The 25,416-nt window shown below is 36.1% G+C and overlaps 2 protein-coding genes across 2 annotated transcripts; one reads left to right on the top strand and one right to left on the bottom strand.

The window, feature by feature from the left end:
- Window positions 1-431: 431 nt before the first annotated feature.
- On the bottom strand, window positions 432-2,323 carry tprkb (Tp53rk binding protein). The gene is made up of 4 exons (XM_056455027.1): window positions 2,105-2,323; window positions 1,281-1,403; window positions 683-859; window positions 432-611 (listed from the first exon to the last, which is right to left on the bottom strand). The coding sequence occupies exons 1-4, from the start codon at window positions 2,243-2,245 to the stop codon at window positions 525-527; spliced, it is 528 nt and encodes a 175-aa protein (XP_056311002.1). The 5' UTR covers window positions 2,246-2,323; the 3' UTR covers window positions 432-524.
- A 733-nt stretch (window positions 2,324-3,056) lies between these two features.
- Window positions 3,057-11,297, top strand: alg10 (ALG10 alpha-1,2-mannosyltransferase). The gene is made up of 3 exons (XM_056455026.1): window positions 3,057-3,406; window positions 5,835-6,032; window positions 8,486-11,297. The coding sequence occupies exons 1-3, from the start codon at window positions 3,242-3,244 to the stop codon at window positions 9,542-9,544; spliced, it is 1,422 nt and encodes a 473-aa protein (XP_056311001.1). The 5' UTR covers window positions 3,057-3,241; the 3' UTR covers window positions 9,545-11,297.
- The last annotated feature ends 14,119 nt before the right edge of the window (window positions 11,298-25,416 follow it).

Here is a 25,416-nt window from a genome sequence, read left to right as displayed (position 1 = left end):
AAAGTAACTAAACTTTATTATTTAACGAGTATTTTATTTTTGTGTTAAAATCTTTTTTTTAAAAGTAAGATAGACTTGAAATTGTATTAAATTACATTGGTTACATAACACTGGTTACTGGGTCTTTAGGTACATAAGAGAACACGTTTAATTTATATTTCTTCTTTATTTACAAAATGAAGGTGATACAATTTTTGTACATAATTTTACCAAATTTGACCTCTGTAGAAGATCTGAATAGTAAAGATACATCGATATAGCCAAGATGATTTAAATGAAATGTTAACTCATTAATTGTGACCAATTGCAGACAAAATAAAAACTTACATTTAGTTATTATTGTTGTGTACTGAGTATATTTATTATGTACAATACATATATATATATATATATATATATATATATATATATATATATATATAAACAACCCTAGTATTTATTTAAACAGGGTGAGTTTACAAAACTGAAGAATTGCAAGAAATGATGCAAGTGCATTTGTTTATATTAAAACACAAACACGTTATCTATGCCACATCTTTAGTGGCCATCCTGCAAACAACAGCATCCAAAAGACTGCCGCACTTTTCCTCTTGTGGTGTGATTTTGTAGAGCTGGAATGAGAGACAGAAATAAACAAAACACATCTTCCATTGTTCTAAACCAGTAGAGGAGAGCGACTAACCTTTTTTATCTTTGCAGTATCAGTGAATTCGGACACTTGACCAACATCAATCTGCTGTCCGTCCACCTTTGAGATGATGTCATCAATGTTAAGGGGCTCTTCTTTATTGTGCACTAACACAATATGAACCGCGGTGTCGCTGTCGGAGATTCCGAACCTTTTGAATGCTTCAGATATCTGAAAAACCAAATATCACAAAACCATGCATTCATTTTCCTTCGGCTTAGTTCCTTTATTCATCAGGGATTGCCACAGCGTAATGAACCGCCAACTTATCCAGCATATGATTTACACAGTGTATGCACTTCCAGCTGCAACCCAAAACTGGGAAACATCCATGCAAACTCATTCACACACATACACAATGGACAATTTAGCTTATTTAATTCACCAATAGTGCATGTCTTTAGACTGTGGGGGAAACCGGAGCACCCAGAGGAAACCCATGGAAACACAGGCAGAACATGTAAACTCCACACAGAAATGCCAACTGACCCAGCCGAGGCTCAAACCAACGACCTTCTTGCTGTGAGGCGACAGTGCTAACCACTAAGCCCCTCTCATAAAACCAAACGAAGTTATTTTAAATGTTACTTACATTGTTTGTTGGTGAAAGATTAAAAATGATTTCAGAGTAAAGGCTTCTGGTTTTCATTTTCCCGATTTTATGAAGGTGAACTGCTTTATTTGTTGCCACCAAAATCTGGAATGCATCCACAACCTTTATTAAAAAAAATACAAAGGTAAATATACAGTGCAACATATATTAAAAACGAACATTATACATACTAATAATAGTATTTATATAGGTTTTAAAATATAATTCTGATTTACATTATGACTATTATTTGTCTTGTTTTCAGACATTTATATAAATTTTAGACAACATAATAATAAATGTTTTTACTTCAGAAGATGTACGTAATCAATATTCGGTGGAATAACAGTGATTGTCAATAACAACAAATGAAAACATTTCATTATTGTGTCATTTTCTGCAACAAATAAACAAAATCTCTAAATTACAACGTTCATTGAAATATGTTTAAACCTTCAAAGGATAAAACATGATAAAATATTAACATTTTACTTAAATACTTTAAATTACTTACAAATACTTTGTAAATTCAGTTGATGCACGGTGAGACTCTCAGGGAGACTTGATTATATTCTGCAATATGCATAAATCTCGAGCAATATCTGACTATTTGTGTGCAGTTTATGTGATTGGGGTGAAGTTGAATTTTAGTTTCATATTATATATTTTTATTCTTTTTTCATAACTGTACACACACACACACACACACACACAAACGTATTGCCATGATTCAAAACATTAAACTAAGAATACCACAGTAATTTCCTTAAATGTATAACTGATCATGAATGAATACATCGTTTAAACTCGTCACGTGCTCTTACCATTGATGGATTGATCAAGGCGCCTTTTATTTCTCCATTTACTGCCATTTTTCTGAGCTCCGTCGCATTTTTCACATCTTTGAAGAGCAGCTGAGTCACCGTGTATTCGGGAAACAGTTCTAAATCCTGTGTGAGATACATCGCTAATGTTTTTATGTCTCAGTACAACATCAACTTTATTTTGACTGCATGCTCTTCCCAGTATGACGGAACAATAACAATGTAACACCTCAATTTGCTGCTAGAAAGGTTCCGACATGTCAAAGGACGTTTAAAATATTACAAAATGCCAATTTTAAGGCAGGCCCCGCGGTTAATAGTTTTATGCAAGTATATAATAAGTGTGGAAACAAAGCACAGTTGTTACTATGTTTAGTATGAGACTACTGTGAACTATGCTGGACCTTTTCGCACAGAAAAGCCAAGTAAATTATAAAACTTGCATTTTAACATTTTATTATTATATATTTACATTTATTGACATTTTTTTTCAGAACTACGACACAGTATTCAATAATGTAATCCAAACACTTCTGAAGTAAAAAGGAAAAAAAAAGAAACACGTTGCTTTAATAAATGTAGATTTTTTTTAAATTCCCCAAATTGTAGAAATGATAGTATACCAAATATTATAAACAAAAATGTGTATTCATTCATTCTCAAGACAACCAATCAATCAATCATATTTAATAATGATATATATATATATATATATATATATATATATATATATATATATATATATATATATATATATATATATATATATATATAAACAATAGCTAATTAAGAAAGATCAAAGTATGATTAAAATATTAAAATATTACAAAGTAGATTTATAGTTATAAATCAACAATATTCTATAAAACAATGATAATATATGGTAAGAATAACTTAGTGACATTGGTGGAACTAACTGTTCCCGCTTGCGGTTTACACACGGATCCTTGAGTGTGAGGCAACAGTTAAGCTGTCAAAAATCAAACTTAAAAATGCGATTTTGGTGTATTTGTACACATTTTTGACACCCCGAAGGATCGTCGATCACAAGGAATGAATATATCGCACACCATCTTAATCATCCCCATATACCACTCATTTCGTGTTTCATCAAAGGTCGAGTTTGTTTGAATAAGGATGGAGAGGTTTGAGGTTTATATCTTTACAGCTCTGTGCAGCGTTAACTTTCTCATTTCATGCCTGCTGTTCTCCAAAATCACACGGGAACAGAGAGACCCGTACATGGATGAAATATTCCACGTCCCTCAGGCACAGAAATACTGTGAGGGGAAGTTTACTGAGGTGAGTTGTTGTTTGTTCAGTACGTGGCTGCACGATATTGGGGAAAAAATCCCATTGCGATGTTTTTTCTCCTTGCGATTTATCGCGATATGAATATAATTTTACCAGACGACTAAGTCATTCATTTAGATCGACTAAAATACAAATATATTTCTATATAATGTATTGTATTCATATAATACACAAACTGTTGTCACAAATAAACACAATAGAGCAAAGATACAAGTGAAACAAACAGTGGTTAATGTTTTTTTGTGGAGTCTAGTATTTGGGTAGATAAATTGAATAATTGAATGTAAAAATAACATTGCAATGACCTTATTCACATACGAGTGTGTGCAGGCATTGGAATCCTTTTTGCTCGAGATTTTCAGTCTCATTCACTTCCATTGATATTTAGACATTAAAAACAGCTTGTTATGCTGCTTCATGTTGCAAACTGATATTTTCTTCTTATATTATTCTATCTTTATGTATAGTCATGAACACAATTGTTTGTAGAGTGAGTAGTTTGACCGTTTTCAGCAGTTTATTATTCCTAGTCATTTCTTCCATAGACAAATGAATTGTAAGTTCTGATACAATCGCAAAAAAAACGAGTGCATGCACTTCTGCAATGCAGAATAAGGTCAATAGTCTTCATTATATCAAGTATTCAATAAAATTAATCTTCATTAAAGTTAAAAATTGCCTGAATGCTTTAAACACATTCAGAAGCTTTACCATCAAATGTCACATGCAACTGACTATAGTGGTAAAATTCTGCAGTGACTCCACAAATCTTAGTGAGTTTCATTCATTATTTTCTTTTGGCTTAGTCCCTTTATTAATCTGGGGTCGCCACAGCGGAATGAACTGCCAACTTATCCAGCATATGTTATAAGCAGCGGATGCCCTTCCAGCCGGAACCCATTACTGGGAAACATCCATACACACTCATTCACACCCATACACCGCGAACAATTTTAGCTTACCCAATTCAATGTCTTTGGACTTGTGGGGGAAACCAGAGCACCCGGAGGAAACCCACGCAAACACGGGGAGAACATGCAAACTTCACACAGAAATGCCAACTGACCCAGCTGAGGCTCAAACCAGCAACCTTCTTGCTGTGAGGCGAGAGCACTACCCACTGCGCCACCGCATCACCCTCTTATTGAGGTGAAGTTGGTTTTACATTTGCACACTCACACTTTCTCCTTAATAATAGTTTCTGAAAAGTATTTTTTTCTTTCAGTCAAAGTACAACATTCTTCACAGTCAATTGAATAGTGCTAATGATGCTTTGAAGTCATACTTACTCACAATTTCAGACCGAATATTCAAAGTAGCATGGTAAACAATATAAGGATCGTGTCAAAAGTTGTCACTGAGCAAATGTGTGAATGTAAAACCAGCTTTGCCCAATACAAATCTTGTGTGTTTTTGGTTCCTGCTTACCAAGTGCTCTATTTTAACGATCTAGGCGCAAAGTCTAAAGCGCAGGGCGCAAAAGCATTAAGGGCATGTACAAATCCACTTTTGCTATTCTAACGATGGAAAAATACGCTCTGCGCCACGGCGCACGGTCTAACAGGGATGAGCTTATTCTCTTACGCCCCATTCACACGGGCGTCAGCTTCAACACTTCAACGTCAAGCGTTGCTGAACTGCATTGTGGATCCATCGGCGCCACTTCAGTGGCGTTGCTCGCTGCAGAAGTTGGAACTTTCTCAACTTTTCAAGCGCCGATGGAAGCGTCAGCCAATCAGATCGCTTTATGTAAATACACCAGCTCAGACAGTTGCCGATTGCAGACTAATTTCATTGACTGACGCTGCTATGACAATCGTGTTAACCCCAACTTCAGACAGCAGTGCGAGGATAAAGAATGAGCCTCCTCCAATTGGCCTTTACTTTCTCTTTCTCTCTTATGGATAAGGAAAGGGTGTTGTATACTCAGCTGAAAACATCCATTTGCCTACATAATTAATTTAGTTTGTTAGGTGCAAAGATTTGTTTCAAAACAATTTCTAAATTCAGTTCTAATTTCCAGCAAATGAATAAAAAAGTTATTCAAACACACATGCTTTTTAATAAAACAAATATAAATATGTATATAATAATAATATGCACATAATAAATAATATTACTAATAATAATAGCATTATACAAAAGCAAGTTGTCATGAATAAACTGAAAAAAGCCCCCCCCGAGATGAAGAAGGCATGGAGGCAGTGATTTTTATATTTATGTAGAAAATAAAATTTTTGTAATATACTTTAATTCTTTTTCCAGGTGTATGATAGGGCCCCTAATGTATAATCTCTATTGTAGATTTACACATTGAAATATTGATGCTGAAACAATACATCATGCAGCCCGAGTTTAGTTTATTATGTTTGTGTGTTTTGTCCTTAATGCACATGTTTTGTTTGTTCCTCCACAGTGGGACCCAATGATCACCACTCTCCCTGGGCTGTATTTAGCATCAGTGGGTCTGATAAGGCCGGTCGTCTGGCTGGCAGATCTGAAGGGCAGAGTGGTCTGTTCGACTGCCATGCTGAGGTTCATCAATCTGCTCTTTAATAGCGGGAATCTGTACATTCTCTATCTGATCATCTGCAAGCTGCACATGAAAGATAAGGTATGTATACTGGGTAAGACTTTACAGTAAGGTTGTTTTAGTTAATGTTAGTTAATGTATAATGAACAACACATATATTACAGTATTTATTCACCTTTGGTAATGTTAGTGAATGCAAATAAAGTTGTTCATTGTTCTTTCAGGTGCATTAACTAATGTTAACAAAGATGAATTAGGATTTTAATCATGCATTAGTAAATGTTAAAGTATGATAAATAAATTCTGTACAAGTATTGTTCATTATTAGTTTATGTTAGTAAATGCATTAACATTAACTAAAGAAATTTTATTGTAAAGTGTAAGCCATAAACTGTAATGTGTGTGTCTTATCACATTGTAGTTTTTTTTCTCAAAACTACAATAAATAAAGTAATATTGCAAAATAGTGTTACCATTAAAGTATTTTTTTAATTCCTATGATACAAAGCTAAATTTAGAAATTTTCAGCTTCACGTCATCTTCATAAATCATTCTGATATGTTGATTTATTGTTCTAATCTGTTCTGTTTTTGTACCTAATAATTATTCTTCATAATTGATCATTAACAATGATTCATATTATTATCAAGACAGTTTTCTAGGAATAGATTTATTTTTCATTTTAGGATTCTTAATTAATTTTAAAATAAGTTAAATCATTTGACATTAACTTCTATCTATCTATCTATCTATCTATCTATCTATCTATCTATCTATCTATCTATCTATCTATCTATCTATCTATCTATCTATCTATCTATCTATCTATCTATCTATAGTACTGTCTTACAGTTTCCACAAAAAATAAATGAGTTTGAAAATATGAAGCATCTTAGTAGTTTTTATTATTAATATTATTATTATTATTAATAATAATAATTGTTCTTGAGCAGCAGATAATCATATTATGATGATTAAAGTAGGATCATGAATACTGGGTCAATGATGATGGAAATTCAACTTTAAATCACAGAAGTAAATTAAATTTCAAGCAACACTGAATAAGAAAATGGTTATGAATATCAGTTTTTTTCTTTTAAAAATGACAAATTTTCCAGTAGGTTAAGTTGCAACGACGATGAAAATTCATGATCTTTACCAAAAAAAGGGTAAAACATATATATTTTATTCACATTATATAAATCATGTTAAATGAACACTTAACATAAAAAAGAGTTTTGATCATTTTCTTATTTAAAACTTGACTCCTCTGTGCTTACCATGCACTAAGACCAATGGAAAATGAAAAGTTGCTAGGGAAGGAACTATACTCTCCTTCTGGTGTAATAACAATGTAAGATTCAAAACTCATTGGTCATTTTTGAGCGAGATGCTAATGGTCCAATCCTATTTAATGATTTATGCAAAGCTAAGTTAAAAGTGTTTCCTCAGACCTGGAATTCGGCTGAATAGATCCAACAATGGTAAAACTTGTCTGTTTAACCATAGGAGACTTGTAAAATGGGCCTATTTTTTTTAAGTGTCTTTAAACAGATATATCAACCACAACCTGACTACCATGGTAAAAGTTTACAGTATTTGTTTCTGTGGTATTTGTTTTGAGAAACAATAGATAATGGCAGTATTTCATATAACATGCACAAAACCGCTAAACAATAATAATAATAATAATATTGTGACTTTATTATCGAATATGACTAATGTCTGCGATCTTAATAACTACAGTTCAGTATGAATATCCTACATTCCTGCCACACTAGCACAGTTACAGGAAATCATTTAGTAAATTTGTGATGAAAGTATCATCTGAAAGGCCTTTTACCTAATTATTGTGGCTTAAATTATAATAATTTCTATATAAACACATGTAAATTTAATATATATTGCTTGATTTGAAGGAGGCAAAAACAAAACAAAGAAATGCTGTACACATTTTAAAGATATTGTAATTGTTAATTAATATTCTTATGTATAATTCTTAAAGGTGTAGTTCACCCAAAATGAATATGTAGTCACTATTTACACACACTCAAGTGATTCAAAAAATTTATAAGTTTCTTTCTTCTGTTGATCACAAAAGAAGATGGTTACAGGTTTTGGGTCTCTTTCAATCTCTTTAAATTCAAAATTTGCATAAATTCAAAAACTATAAATTGTAATTGAATTGAACAGAATCCATAACAAAACTGATAATAAAAGGAAATTAAATTATAATGTTTGTAATAATTATATGTCATATAGAGAGTCATTTTCCACTTGTGCATCCAAAATTCACAATTATTGGTTGTTGCTGTTTGGTTGCTAAGTTTATTTCAGCAGTCCGTTTACTGTTTACTTTGTTTTATTCTCTCTTTGAAAACTAATTGCATCAACAAAGGCAGAACTGTATCATGACATGAGGTTTAATTGTAAGCAGTGATAATATAATATAATATAATATAATATAATATAATATAATATAATATAATATAATATAATATAATATAATATAATAATATTTTTTCTCTTTTCAGTCTCGCTCTGCCAGTCGTAGAATGTTCTCCGCTCTGGTTCTCTCCACGTTCCCTGTGCTCTACTTCTTCACATTCCTCTATTACACTGACTCTGGCTCCACGTTCTTCACCCTCTTCATGTACCTCATGGCTCTGTACGGATGCCATAAAGTTGCTGCGCTTCTGGGCGTCTGTGCTGTGCTTTTTCGTCAGACCAACATCATCTGGGTGGCGTTTTGTGCTGGTATGGTCGTGGCTCAAAAATTAGACGAGACCTGGAGGATTGACCAATCGAAGAAGAGAGATGAAAAATTACCTTCTCAGGTCCCTCTAACCGTCACTGGGGTGATCAGAGTGATGCGTTTTCTGTTGGATTTCCTCAAATCTCCAAATAATATAAAAGCTGTGGTCTCGTCAACATGGCCATACATCGCCGTAGCCATTGGCTTTGTGTTTTTTCTGGTGTTGAATGAAGGGATTGTTATTGGTGATCGTAGCAGTCACGAAGCTTGCCTGAACTTTCCTCAGTTTTTCTATTTCCTGTCATTTACGCTGATTTTTTCGCTTTCTACCTCGCTGAGCTACCAAAGAGCGGTCCGATTTTTACAGTCTTTAAAAAAACAGCCTTTAGTTTATTCGTTTCTGATGCTGACCTTTCTGTTTTTGATTTGGAAATTCACATTCGTTCATAAATACTTGCTTGCGGACAACCGACACTTTCCATTTTATGTTTGGAAAAACATTTTCCGGAGACACGACGCTGTCCGTTACCTTTTAGTTCCTGGATACGTGTTCGCCACGTGGAACTTTCTGGATACCTTGAGGTCCAAGTCTTTGTTTTGGTGTCTGGCCTTTTGCGCTTGTCTAGTGGCAGCTACCGTTCCTCAGAAACTGCTGGAGTTTCGATATTTTATCATTCCCTATCTGTTATATCGTGTTAATATCCCTGTGCCATCTTTACCAAGACTGTTTCTTGAGTTTAGTCTCTATACCATGGTAAACGCAGCTACTGTGTACATATTCATCTACAAAACCTTTCAGTGGCCTAACAATACGGCTGTGCAGAGATTCATGTGGTGACAGGAATAATAAATTCCTTGTGCTTTCATTTTATATCAACAACCACCGTAAACAAAATGGTTAGTTGACTTTACTTAATAAATGAGTAAACCTGTTGCTTTTAAAATGATCTGTTGACTTTACTTAAAATAAGTGAGTAAACACATTGCCAAGTAAACAAGTAAAGAATTAGGTGCTTGATTATAAAAATTATGATTTAAATCAATTCAACAGTTCCAAATTACAATAGGTCAACTTGTCGCTTTTAAGGCAGCAGGTTTACTAGTTTTTTATAAGTAAAGTAAATAATCACTTTTTTACAGTGAAGGAGTGATGGTTTCACAATTTATCAGTAATTTCAAAAATGTGTTATATTTAAAAATATAATGCAACAATCTTGCAGTACTGCTGAGCCATATTCCAGCATTGATTTGCTGTTGATATTAAGTTACTTTTGTTTGTTTTGTTTAAACCATTTGTGTCATTATGTGTAATTATGGGTATTTCGGAGTTTTAGTTTTAGTTATGTATGTATCCAAAAGTATAGATCACTTAAATCAGTGTTTCTCAACCACGTTCTTGGAGCACCACTAGCACTGCATATTTTGGATGTCTCATCTGTCTACATCGGTCACAGGTTTTTTTAGTCTCTGCTAATGAGCTGATGATCTGAATCAGGTGTGTTTGGTTAAGGAGACACGGAAAATGTGCAAAGCTGGTGGCCCTCCAGGAACGTGGTTGGAAAACACCGATTTAAATGATTAGTTTCTCTGGATTTTTTCAAATTTATGTGTTTGAGTAAAATGTTATTTTAGATTAATTCTGTAAATGTTTTATGGCATTTCTTTCAAATTTAAAAAAAAAAGTTTATTTAGGCTAGAGCATTTGCCTTATTGCGTAAAATAATATAAATTGAGCTACTGATTCAGACTAAAGTACAAAACTGGCTTGGTTCCCTTTCAAAAGGTTCATTTTTGTACATAATTAGGAACCAAATGGCCAATGTTATATTTTAAAGGTACAGATGTGTACATAAAAAGTACTGCCTAAGTAACATGTATATGTTTTCCCATGTCTATTATTTTTTTGACACATCAATACCAATGTTTTAATTTTAAAAGAGTTTAAAAAAGTGTATATTTGGTGGAATAGCCCTGATATTCAATAAAAACAATTGTTATTCTGACCAACTGTCATTTTTGGTGAGAAAAAAAAATAACATGCTCTGAATGACTGTGTTTGTATTGGAAATTTGGAAGAAATGTTATCAGACATTTAGAATTAAAATAAATATTCATATTTTGCTTAAACTCACACCAAATAAATTTTGACTAGTCATCTAATTATTATTATTATTATTATTATTATTATTATTATTATTATTATTATATCAATTTTTGTAATAGCTGAATATTAAGCTGACATTTAATTAGTATTATTGAAGCCATTCCTCTCGCCAGCCCAATGAGAATTAATTTATTTTCAAATTTTTTGCCTAATATGAAGTACAAGCCTCAGTTATTCCTCAGTTATTCCAGTTGTGTATTAAATTCTATTTCATTAAATTAGGATAATTGTTGTGTAATTTTATACATTTAGTTTTGTTTTGCCTCTTTTTTTTATGGTCAATATCAGGTTTAATGATGTTCAATATTAATTTCTCATTGTAACTGGTTTTTGTCTGTGTTTTTTCAAATTTGTGTTAGTCTTTCATTCTTTGCTTGAGTATTGAATTTGTTTTGATACATAATTATGATTGGATATATTTATTATTATCAACCAAAACTTTGTGTATTGTTTGTGATTCTAATGTCTAGTTTAATAAAGTCTGCAAAACTTATATATTCTAATATGTTGTATTCTAATGATTTAAATATCTACTAAAACAAGGGCTATAGAGAATCTATGCATATTTTTTAGCCTAATTATATTTGACATTATATCAAGACAGCCTTGGAGTTTGGGTATAATAGTGATTATGATTACTGAAAAAACACCGCAAATGATGCTCATAAACAAAGCAAATCACTAGAGAAACCACTCAGAGTTAGACAGAATATAAAGACAGAAATAAACCAAAGACAGAAAGAGATGGTAAATACATTTATTAGAAAGGGATGTACCAATGATGTGAAAGATTATAAGAGGATGTTGGTGGGAAAATAAAATGTGCAATCAGGTCATCATGCAGAATTCTTGCCTATAGGGAAAGCCTGTGTCTCAGCAGGTCGGACAACTTGGAGAAGATATTAAGATGTTTGGGGTAAAGGGAGTGGATTTTCTGATGGATGACTGCTCCAGGATGGAGTAACATATCCAGTGGTGTAAAGTAACAAATTACAAATACTCAAATTACTGTAATTGAGTAGTTTTTCCTCAGGAATTGTAATTTACCAAGTAGTTTTAAAAATGTGTACTTTTACTTTCCCTTGAGTACACTTTTAGTGCATTATTGGTACTTTTACTCCACAACTTTCTTTCAGCCGGCAGTCACTACTTTACTTTATTTTAATTTTTCTTGTCTTTAGGGATTAGAAAAATTAGTCCTTTGATTCCTGTCCAATCAAATCGCACATAGAAGTTAAATCGCATCATAATGAACTACCTCACATGGGCGATTTATAGTTGCAGCAAACTGTTTTGAAGCATTAAAAGTGTACAAGAAGATGTCCAAAACCTTTACACACATTGACCCAGAGACTCAACACAAGCACAAGACATCAACATGACGTCAGATTGACATTGTACCCCAACATTGTGAAGACGTTGCATTTTGTTTGGAAATGAAAATCGGGTTGACATCAGAACTAAATGTCATGCCGACTCCAATGTCCAACCTAAAATCAATCACATATCAACGTCTAAGGATGTTACAGCTTGATGTTGTGTGGACATTACCAATATGACGTCTATCAAATGTTGGATTTTGGTTGCCATACCTGATGAATAAATGCCTGTATTTGACGTCAATATTACATTGGTTTAAGACGTTGGTTCGACGTTGGATTTTGGTCACTTTACAACACAACCTAAAATCAACCAAATATCAATGTCATTTCATGTCTTATTGAACGTCAAAATAAGATTTTCTTTAGACACTGGCTAGACATTGAATTTTGGTCACCTGACATCACAACCTAATTTAACCTTAATATCAACGTGCCTGCTGGGCAATAGCTAAATGCACTACAGAATGTTACATTTACATATTTGCGATCTCCAGCAGTTGATTTTGCACAGACATGGAGGATTTACCTGATTTGTCTACAAATGGGTTGCGGATCCATTCTTTGGCAGTTCGTGGGTCCTTAACTGTGCCTTTTCCCCTCAGCAAAGACACTTTCCAAAGATGTCTGTTTCTTACTCATTTTGCTAGCTTGTGGGCAGTGTTGCCAGATTGGAAATGTCAAAGAATGTGTGCGTGCTTTGTTTTGATAAGTTTAACTTTGGAAAACATGTACGTTCAAATGATGCACTTGAATGGGGAAAAACGAGAACATTAAGGGAAAACTTTCCTGTCCTTTTCACCATCCTTACAGGATTAGTTGTATTAACATTATTGCTTAAAAGATCGACCTCAAACTGAAAACTACAGACCTAACCACAGGCACGAGTAGCAGGAGCGTTAACTCATGAGAGAGAGCCATTCTCCACGTTGATTGGCTGAGAAGAGGTAACATAAGATGAAACAGAAAACGTGCCTAATTCCACCTTCTCCTCACAGACAGTACAGAAAAGATGCAGCTAGATCAATAAGTAAAGAAGCCCGAAGATTACAATGAAATTACTTTTAAACAGGGGCGTCGCTACACCCAATTTACTGGGGCACATGCCCCAGTAAAAATCGCCAGTGCCCCAGTAAATGCTTTGAGATATGATTTACTTCATATACAAGTGTATTTATTAAGAGTGATAATCCCGGAATAAAGACTTCATTCTCTAAGTGCAATCCAAGCTAATGCTGGTGAAAGCAATGTAATTTAATGAAAACGCATCAATGTGCGCAGAAAACCATACCCGCGCATCTCATGCACTGCTCCTGCAGGACCCCTGGTTGCGCTGTTCTTCTTCCGGTGCGTTCTAAACGGTTCTAAACATGCACGCCAAAAAAAAAGTATTTGCTGCTTACATGCCGCTCATGCGTTGTGAAACTAACGTAACAGCTTTTATGCGGAGGTGGCGGCACGTAGTGAGTTTTGCAAGTAGACAAAAGTAAAGTTTAAATGTTTAAAGTTTAAATCAGCCTCCTGATAGATTTTTTTTGTATAAAGTAAAAAGGAGGGATGACGAGTCAGAGAGGTAAGACTTAAACCTAATTCTCTACCATGTGTCAAGTCTTAGACAACAAAAAAATTCTATAAAACATCTTTTTTTTATATTATATAGAATTGTCTATAGAATTTCATTAAAATTATTAAAATTTGTATTCATTAAAATTGCAAAACATGCAAAAGATTTCTTAAATGATCTTAGCATCACTCCAGTTGTGTCTTTACATTCTTTTCCCAGTTACATTTTGGATTAATTTCTGTTATTTATGTAGAATATTAATTGAACAATAACAATAATACTTAAATTTATTCATAATAAAAAAATTTGTTTAAAAAAAACATATATATATATATTTAATATATGAATATTCTATAATATTATAGCTTTTTTTAGGGGGGCCGTGCCCCAGTAGAGCTTTATGTCTAGCAACACCCCTGCTTTTAAATGGTATAAAATTCTGAAATTATCGTACATTATAGGATTTTTTCTCATTATTGATCATACATCATACAGAAGCCAAAATTATCGTACAAATACGATAATTATCATACGTCTGGCAACACTGCTTGTAGGTTAAATTTGGGTGCTCAAGTGACCTACGGCCATTTTTTAAAATAAAGGCATTTCAAAATAAAAGATCGTTCAGACTGAGATAATAAATAAAACTGAAATAATTAATGATGTGTTATTTGATCCATGGACCGGTAATGGTCCGCCACCCGGTGGTTGAGGATTACTAAAGCATAAAAATACAATAATATGTTTGCAGATATTTAAGAAACATGGCAAGTGAACATTCTTGTTTATCTGAAAAACAATGTTGAAGTCAGCTATTTTGCTTTGAAAATGGGCGTTCCATGCCGGAATTCCGTCTTTAGGTGCGTTCGACAAGAAACACGGCTGCAGAGGATCATCAACGAGGTTAGCAGAGTGCAGGCGAGGGCAGAGTTGAAAACGGAGCTGTCAAGCTGGACAGCTGGACACTTCGGGGCTCAAAGTTGCAGCAGTCATGATGACCGATCACATGGCGGCGTCATCATTTAAAAAAAAATATATATATTTATAACTACAAAAGATTTACAGTACAAGTAAAACAGAATACAATCTCTACAAACGAGTTCATTTTTAAACAACAAGGAGTTATGAATTAAACATAACAAACGCATGAGAGAAATAAGGGGAAACGAGAGGGTAACAAACATGAAAATGAATAGGCCTATTAAATACAAAGCAATAAGCACAAATTCTAGGAGTTTAAATATCACTCTTTAGGCTAATACTTCTTGTTTGAATATGCTAAAAAGGGGTTTACATTTACTTACAATTATAGATATTTCCAATTGATATTAGTTTATTAACAAGGTGTTTTGATTAAGTCTTAAACAATGACTTGAGGACATTCCTAAAATAAGTGAGCTACACTTTAAGTAGAAGTTTCCCATAAAGAGCAAGGTACATCAATGTCATTTTTAAAATTTCTGCATAAATGGCTTGACAGGAAAAAATATTTTATTCATTCATTCATTTTCTTTTCGGCTTAGTCCCTTTATTCTGGGGTCGCCACAGCGGAATGAACCGTCAACTTATCCAGTACATATTTTACGTAGCGGATGCCCTTCCAGCTGCAACCCATCACTGGGAAACACATACACATTTATTCATACACACATACACTACGGACAATTTAGCTTACCAAATTCACCTGTATCACATGTCTTTGGACTGTGGGGGAAACCGGAGCACCTGGAGGAAACCCACTCAAACGCAGGGAAAACATGCAAACTTCACACAGAAACACCAACTAACCAGCGACCTTCTTGCTGTGAGGAGACAGCACTACCTACTGCGCCACTGCGTCGCCTAAAAATATTTCATATATTCATATAAATCATTTTATAATTATTTGATAAAATATTTATTTAACTTAATTTGTTAAGAAACATTTAGGGTTGCAGGATCAAATATGATAAATAATTTATTACAAGTCTGTAACACTTACTTGAGTTAATATTTAGGTTATTCACTAAAATGTATAATTTAAATCGTTTATGGAGCTGAATGCAGTAAATAGTCTGTATAAAAAAGGCAGAATAAACCTGCGCAAACAATCTAGTCATTATGAACAAATTATTAAACAAAAGATGATACTGCAGTAAAATATTTGTAGTTAATAAGCATGATCTGTACAAGCTCGAGATGGTATACAAAAGTTAATTGTTTGTTTTGAAATTTGTGAGATGGAAGTTTTCCAATAATAAATCTGAAACACGTGGTTGTTGTCATGCGGTGAACTCGGCCAATCGTGTAATATTGGTGTCGTATTTCAGCTCCAGCAGTCGCTCTTCAGATGCTGCACCGGCTGAATCAATCGTCTGATCTCGGAGCACTGTCATGGTACTTTGTTGCACAGCATCAATCCAGACAAAATTTCTAACCGGCATGCACCGCTTTAAGACAGATTTCAAGAGTTCACACTTAGCTGATAATCAATAAAGCGTATTTGGCATGCTGTCCCGGGAGAGAGCCCTGAGCTCGTAATATCCTAGAGCCCGGGATGGAGCTTCAAGACGAAGATAACTGGAGTGAAAAACTCTGGTTATTTATAATGCTTCCGTAATCATCTAATGGGTCAGATTATGGAGCTAATGAGGAGCCAGCCGTGTTGATCATAAGCACTGTGATCCTCTCAAAATTAGTTTATAAATAAACCACACTTCGATCGGTCTGCGCAGCGCTGCTTGAAGCTGAACGCACCTTTTATTTTGGTTCTTTTAACCCACCCAATACCAGTTTAGCTAATTATATTTCAGCACCCCGGGTTGCCTTGATGGAAAACAGCATATTTCATTCATTCATTCATTCATTCAGAAAGGCTCTCTAAGCATGCACTCGTGACTGAAATGCGACCTCCGGTGGACAGTAGCAAACTCCGAAATGAGATGCAGATTTAGAGTTCCACATGAGGTTATTAATTGGCAAATAATATGAATATTATGAGCGTAAAAATTAAGTGTGCAGGTTACATTGTAACCCCGTGTCCTAACAACACACTATGTGATGACATTTGCAGTGATAAGCAATTTGACTGTTTGCACCTGACAAAACAGGACAGAAATTTCAATCCAGACTTTCAGAATCACAGAATATGCACTCATGAAATGGTAAGTTTATAAATTAATTAATACATATTAAACCTCTTTGTGTTGGTTTTGAGTCACAGTTCAAAAGTTCAATTTCAAAAGGTTTATTTTGTTTTCAAGATCTGAGGTAAATTTTCTGCCGCTGCTTTAAATAGTATGTCAACAGATGTCATGTAAAATGCCATTCAAACTCACATTGTTAACATGTAACACTGAATAAAGCACATGAGGTGTACCCAAGTTGATCATGGTCAGTTTTCTGATGTTCAGCTGCAAGAAATAGAAGTCGTTTCTAATATATCAATTCGAGGTGTTGGTTAGAACAAAAACTCCCTTTATTCATTCATTCATTTTCTTTTTGGCTTAGTCCCTTTATTAATCTAGGGTCGCCTACTTTTACTTGAGTATACAGTTTGGAGACTCTACCCACCTCTGATAAAAAGGCAATGATGGCATTTTTTTATGTGGACAAGGCCTATGATATGATGTGGAATGGAATGAGCTGTAAATTAAACTACATTTGGCAGGGGTTGGAAGAACATGTTTAATTGGATTATGAATTTCTTAGAAGGAAGAAGTAAAAATATTCTCAATATATTGTGGAAAATGGGACTCTGTTGGCAAGTGTAATAAATCCATATTTATTTTCCATAACAATTAATCATATATTCATAGAGCTGCAGTGGGAATGGGGAGGTCCCTCTTTGCAGACCATAGGGTTGTATGGAGGAGAGATGGGAACATCGATCAGGTTGAAGAGTGGGGAATAAAATGAGGATTTTGATTGCCAGTGGAAAAGTGAAAAATAATGATCTTTACAAATTAAAAGAAATATAAGGAAGGCAGGTTGGTAATGTATGGGGATACTTCAGAGTAAGTAGAGAGTTTCGGGAGTATATTTAGATTCAAAACTAACATGGTGAGATCATATTAAGTATGTAGTTGATAAATGTAAAAACAGCATAATGGTATAAGATGTCTTGTTGAGTTTGCACTAGCACTGAGAATATATCTGGGAGCAATTTGATCTTGCCCAGTTTGTCCACTTCAGGTTGAAGGAGGTGAAATGCCATTATGGCTGCGTGGAAAACAATAAGTGGCTAACTATTGGATTGACCTAAAGGTGCAGTATAAGTTTGACATCCAGTGGTTCAACTAGCTATTGCACCTCTAGATCAAAACACGCAAGCGCAGGTTGCCAGATTGATAAAATCAGCTGGAGTGTGCCTGATTATCGAGCCTAAAGGCTGATTTAAGTCATGTTCAAAATAAAAGAAACAGCACATTGATAGAAGGAATATTTTTCATATTAAAGGAAGTTTTAATTCTAATCAACACCTGAAATTTATAACTTAGAAATGGCTTTTATTTCTTGCAGCTGAACAACAATGATCACCTCAGGTACACATGCTTTATTCAGTGTAAATGCTAATCATGTGAGTACGAAAGCCATTTTTGCTAATTTTTAACCACCTTGTGTGGAAATCTGAATCTGTGTCTCACTTCGGAGTCAGCTACTGTCCACCAGAGGTCGCATTTCTGTCGCGCATGCATGCTTAGAGAGCCTTCCTGACTAAATGACTGAAATATGCTGTTTTCCACCAAGGCAACCCAGGGTACTGAAATATAATTGGCTAAACTGGCAGTGGGTGAGTCAAAAGAACCAAAACAAAGACAGTCATAACGGACATTTTAAAAGCAGATTATCTGACTTTAGCAATGTTTTTCAGATGAACAAGAATGTTCATTTAGCATGTTTCTTAAATCAAATCAAATCAAATCCCTTTTATTGTTTATTTAGTGTTGACAGCGATATGTACAATGAATAGGTGTACACATAATTGTGAGCAGTATTATTTTAAAGTGTAGTGCATGCTACATATTGATGGTGTACAGTGAGGGGGATGGAAGAGTTTGTGTGGGGTGTGTTAAGTGTTCATCAGCCTGATTGTCTAAGGGAAGATACTTTCCTTCAATCCGCTGGTGCCTGACCGGATGCTGCGGAACAGTCTGCCTGAGGGTAGCAGAGAGAAAAGTCTATGGCTTGGGTGGGTGGAGTTGCTGATGATTTTCTTGGCTTTCCTCATGCACCGCCTGGTGTAGATGTCCTGGAGGGAGGGAAGCTCACCTCCTACTATGCGTCCAGCAGTTCACACAATCCTATGTAGGCCTTTGCGATTGCTGCTGGTGCTGTTTCCATACCAGGTGGTAATACAGCCAGACAGGATGCTCTCCACAGTGCAGGTGTAGAATGAGCGAAGGATGTGGGGGCTCATTCCAAACCTCCTGAGACGCCTGAGGAAGAAGAGGCGTTGTTGTGCCTTCCTCTGCACTGTGTCTATGTGAGCAGTCCATGTCAAATCCTCAGCAATGTGGACTCCAAGAAACTTAATAGTGCTGACACTCTCCACTGGTGTCCTGTTGATGGTGATGGGAGTGTGTTCTCTCTTCTCTCTCCTGAAAACCACCACCAGCTCCTTGGTTTTGCTGATGTTGAGTGAGAGGTGGTTTTCCTGACACCACTGCGTCAGAGTGTGCACCTCCTCTCTGTAAGCCGTCTCATCATTATTGGTGATTAGGCTCACCACCGTTGTGTCATCAGCAAATTTAACAATAACGTTGGAGCTGTGTTTGGCTGTACAGTCATATGTGTACAGGGAGTACAAGAGTGGGCTGAGAACACAGCCCTGTGGAGCACCAATGTTAAGGATCTGTGTGGATGAAGTAATGTTGTTCATTCTGACCACCTGGCATCTGCTTCACAAGAAGTCCAGGATCCAGTTGCACAGAGAGCTGTGTAGACCCAGAGCCTGGAGCTTCACCACCAGCTTGGCAGGCATTATGGTGTTGAATGCTGAGCTGAAGTCCACAAACAGCATTCTCACATATGTGTGTTTGTTTTCCAGGTTATACAGAGCAGTGTGCAAGGTGAAAGCAATTGCATCATCAGTAGAGCAGTTATTTCCTGTATGCAAATTGCAGAGGGTCAGTGTGAGCGGGTAGTACAGAGCAGATGTGCTTTTTAATCAGCTTCTCAAAGCACTTGCTGAAGATGGGTGTCAGTGCAACCGGACGCCAGTCATTCAAGCATGTGGTTTTAGCTGATTTAGGTACAGGCACAATAGTAGCTGTCTTAAAGCATGTGGGAACCACAAACCGAGAGAGCAAGAGGTTAAAGATGTCCGTGAAAACCCCTGCTAGCTGGTGTGCGCATGCTTTAGGTATACGTCCAGGGATGCCATCTGGGCCCGTCGCTTTTCGGATGTTCATGCGAACGGAAAGATCTCGTTACGTCCGCTACAGAAACAGAGAGTGTGCTGGCGGTTTCTGTATCGGCCATGGGAGCGCGCAGTGTGTGCGCACTGTCCTGGGCTTCAAAGCGGGTGTAGAACGAGTTGAGCTCGACAGGGAGAGATGCAGCAATGTTTACAGTGGCGGGTTTGTTACTTTAAAGGTCAGTGATGTAATTAAGTCCCTGCCACATGCTCCTTGCATTATTGGTGTTAAATTGACCCTCTACCTTGTCTCTGTATTGACGTTTTGCTGCTTTGATGGTTTTCCAGAGGTTGTAATTTGCTTGTTTTTGTTCCTCAGCCTGGATTTAGGGCGGAAGCTCGCACTGATGGGGTCGTTCGAACTTCGCCATTTATCCATGGTTTTTGGTTGGGGTAGATACGGACAGTTTTTGTTGGCATCACGTCTTCTACACATTTTCTGATGAAGCACATAACTGTGTCTGAGTACACTTCGATGTCGTCATCAGAAGTTGCCCGGAACATCTCCCAGTCCACGTGATCAAAACAGTCTTGAAGTATGGAATATGATTGGTCTGACCAGCTCTGTAATGTCCTGAGGGTGGGTGGTTCCCATTTCAGTTTCTGCAAGAGCGGAACAGAAGAGTGATCTGATTTGCCAAACGGTGGGCGGGGGAGGGCTTTGTAGGCATCCTTGAACGGAGAGTAGCAGTGGTCCAAAATATGATCACCACGCGTGTTTGAGGTGATAAGTTAAAAGTATTTTGGAGCGATTTTCCTGAGATTGGTGTTGTTAAAGTCACCTGTAACAATAAGCGCTGCCTCCGTGTGTGCGGTTTCCTGCTCGCTTATGCACCCATACAGTTCTCTGAGCCCCTGCTCTGTGTTGGCTTGAGGAAGGATGTATACAGCCGTAATTATAACTGCTGTGAACTCCCTTGGTAGCCAGTATGGTTGACACCGAAGCATAAGGTATTCCAGATCAGGAGAACAAAATGATCTAACTGGGTGTATGTTTCTCTCATCACACCATGTGTTGGTAATAAAGAAACACACACCTCCTCCTTTGCTTTTCCCTGTCAGTTCTTTCGTTCTATCCACGCGGTGCACGGAGAACCCTGAAAGTTCAGCAGCTGTGTCTGGTACCTCCGCAGATAACCAGGTTTCTGTAAGGCAGATAATGCAGCAGTTTCTTGTTTCCCGTTGGAAGGAAATGCGCGCCCGTAGCTTGCAAAGTTTGTTGTCCAGTGACTGAACGTTAGCCAGCAGAATGGTTGGGAGCGGAGGTCGAATACCACTGCTCTTAGTCTGACGAGGATGCCGGCTCTCCTTCCTCTATTCCAGCTGCATTTCCGTTGTCGATTCGGTTGTGTGACCCAGACAAAGGGCTCTGTTGCTGTGTTTGTAAACTAAGCATCGTTAAAGAACTCAAAGTCCGGTCTTCGATGTGCAACGTGGGAGCCAATTTCCCGAAGTGTGTGTCTGTCTTAGGCAATAAGAGTGTGTACATCCAGCACGAAAAATGACAAAAGTACAAGTAAAACACAACAAAGTTAGCTGGGAGCTCGCAACATGGCGGCCATGCTCTGTGCCATCTTGATGACGTATCCATTACATAAATATACCATAACATATTATGGTATTTCTGTGTTGTAGAAGAGTCAAAAACTTACAGCAACTTTAAGGGGTCATGCAGAAAACCATCCAACATGACCTCCATTACATAACTGTTTTTTTTTTTTTTACAGATGTATCAAAGGATTTAAAAACAGAGGCAACGGCATCAGCAATATACATCTTCATATATCAAGGGGAAATTAATAAAAGAAAATCTGATTATTTGTGTGTATGCAGGTGAAATATACACTACATTGATAGCATTAGAGTGGGTTGAATAAATCATGTTTGATTTTATTTATGATGCAGTAAGGTTAAAAGATGAGCGCATATAACAACTGAAAGAAAAATTAAGTGAAAACAGCAGATGACTAATGCAACTTATGGATGCCAGATTCTGTTAAACTCCAAAAAAGAAGAAGATAGCTCCATGAAGCCCTGATTTTACTCTTTCCAGTACAGAAGGTGGCAGTATACACTTAACTCTGGTCTGTAGTATTAGGTTTACAATGGACAGAAGAACACAGACAGGAATGTAGTAATAGCATCAGTTAGTTTATCTGCTTAATTAAATGAAATAAATCAGATGATTCTCAGAATACATAATAAAGGTTTGGGTTTGCTATTAATCTGCACATGTAGGAGTGAAAGGCAATGAAGAGGTCACCAATTTAGCTAAACAAGCTAAAGCTGAAGTCAAAACTTTAAAAAGATTTTAAAATATTTTTCATGTGTCCCACCATCTCAGACTCCTGTTTCACAGTCCAGTCCAGCAGGTGGCAGTTAACATGGCAAGTTGCGAACCTTCGAACTTTCGAGGTACATATCGCCACCTACTGTGATGGAGTGTGAAGAGATTGAACTGGTTTCCTAAATTCTATTGTATAATCCACTGTTCTTAATGAATCTTACAACTGCCTTTATTTGTCTTCCTGAATCTAAACCATCTTTTAATAAACCTTTTATTGTGAAATCCTGGTATCCTAAGCTATGCAAGATTTCTTCTTTCATTTTTATATGCTTTGCACCTTTTTAAAACATGCTCCACTGTCTCCTCTGATAAACATGTGTTACATAAACCTGTCTCATGTTTCCCCATTCCCCTTATGTATAATGTTTGATTTAAGTCTGTATGTCCTATTCTTAAAAATGTTAAAATATATTATTCTCTTTGACTAAGATTAGTGTTATTTTGCTTTTCTTTATTGTTTTTTTTTTTGGATATTATAATAATGTCTACCTGTGTTACTGGACTCCCTAACTTTCTGCCATTTCCTATTACAAGCTTCTAAGATTAAGCTTAGTGAGATGTGTATAATTGGTTCATTTTGTTCCTCACTTCAAGCTTTGGAACATAGAATGCTACTCCTGTCCTTCCTGATTCCATACTCTTTGAACCGTCTGTATACATTTGAATAAATGAGTAAAATGCATTATTAATGTAGTTCTTGACATACGTGATTATGTTAACAGCTTCTTTCTTCTCCCTTTTGTTTTCATGTAATTTTAAATCTACTTTTGGTTGGAATTGGTGACATTATATTTATCGATGCAAATTATAATACATCAAGACCATTCTCATTTACCCATTCTTTTATTTTCCAGGCAAAGCCCTTCCCTTGTGTATTTATAATTTCCCAGCAATCACTCTAAATATTTCTTACAGGATGATTCTCACTTTGTCCCTGTAGATTTATCCAATAAGCCATAGCCAATTTTTGTCTTCTTAGCTGTGTTTCTGATGTTTCTATTTGAAGAGCAGCTATAGGTGTTGATCTCACTGCCCCTAAAATAATTCCTAACGCATTAGTTTCTTTAACAATGTTCATGATGCTGATTCATATACAATGCATCTATAGTCGATGCTAGATTGCATAAATTCATCATAAATTCCTTTTAACGACTGTTTATCAGCACCTGTAACACATGGATGACAGAGATAACATTAGGATGCAGGTTAAGTGCAGGTTTATTCGGTAGTCAGGCAAGCAAGGGACAACACAGGTGCAAACAGATGAAAAAAGGCAAATCCAGAATCATAGTCACTATAACAGGCGAGAGGTCGGAAGGCAGGCAGTGAACATGGACAAACAGACAAACTTGGCAAGAGTCAAAACACAGAGAAACAAGACTAAGGAAACCGTGTTGAATTGTCACTTTACAGGTAAACAAGACTCGGCCATGTGAATGACTGCGTGTGCTGCTTAAGTAGTGTGGAACTCAGTCCAGAAGCAGCATCAGCTGTGGGAGTCCAATCAGTGGAGACTTGGAGCAGGTGTGTGTGTGTGGCATGACTGAATATGTAGTTCATAAGATGTAGATCATGTAAAAGTGAGGGTTTACAAGCGACCTCTGGTGGTTAGAGTTCGCTGGTATTCATGACAGCACCCCAGTCTTGTCCTGATACTGCTCTCGTTAAATTTAATATCTTTGCACATTTCTTTAATATATAATTTATATGATTCTTCCAGATTAACTTTTTATTTAACCATAATCCTAGATACTTAAAATTTTCTACTTTTTTTAAACATGATCCATATAATGTACATTGTTTATTTCCTGTTATTTTCTTCTTTGTAAAAATTTGATAAAATGTTTTTGATGTTGAAAATTTGAAACCCCAATCTAATGACCATTTCTTTACTATATATATGGCTTCTTGAATTATCTCTATTAAATGCAATATTCCTTCCTCTTTGCCACATTATTCCATTGTCTGCATACATATTTATGACATATGATATTTGTGTTTGGATGCAGAGCAGGAGGATGATGTTTGTCACTGGAGGAAGAGCAGGAGGCTGACGTTTGTCAGTGGACGAAGAGCAAGTGGCTGATGTTTGTGTTAGGATGAAGAGCAGGAGGATGTTGTTTGTCAGTGGATGAAGATCAGGAGGCTGATATTTGTCACTGGATGAAGAGCAGGAGGATGGTGGTTGTCACTGGATGAAGAGCTGGAGGCTGATGTTTGTAACTGAATGAAGAACAGTATGATGATGTTTGTCACTGGGTGAAGAGGAGGATGCTAATGTTTGTCACCAGATGAAGAGCAAGAGTCTGATGTTTGTGTTAGGATAAAGAGCAGGAGATTGATGTTTGTCACTGGATGAAGAGCAGGAGGATGATGTTTGTCTTTGGATGTAGAGCAGGAGGCTAATTTTTGTCTCTGGATGAAAAGTAGGAGGACGTTGTTTATCACTGGATGAAGAGCAGGATGATGATGTTTGTGTTAGAATGTACAGCAGGAGGATGATGAGGATGCTGATGTTTGTGTTAGGATGAAGATCAGAAGGCAGATGTTTGTCACTGGATGAAGAGCAGGAGGCTGATGTTTGTCACTGGATGAAGAGCAGAAGGCAGATGTTTGTCACTGGATGAAAAGGCAGGAGGATGATGTTTGTCACTGGATGAAGAGCAGGAAGATGATGTTTATAACTGGATGAAGAGAAGGAGGCTGATGTTTGTCACTGGATGAAGAGCAGGAAGATGATGTTTATAACTGGATGAAGACAAGGAGGCTGATGTTTGTGTAGTGAACTAGCAATAACATGTCATGAGGTAGAGTGACCGCTAGAGGGGGTCCTTAGCTAATAAGAAGCCTTCCACTGAG

Source organism: Danio aesculapii, chromosome 4 (genome assembly GCF_903798145.1).
Source record: "Danio aesculapii chromosome 4, fDanAes4.1, whole genome shotgun sequence".
Classification (NCBI taxonomy): Eukaryota; Metazoa; Chordata; class Actinopteri; order Cypriniformes; family Danionidae; genus Danio; species Danio aesculapii.
Note: the sequence above shows the minus strand (reverse complement) of the source record. Positions and strands in the feature narration are given on the sequence as shown.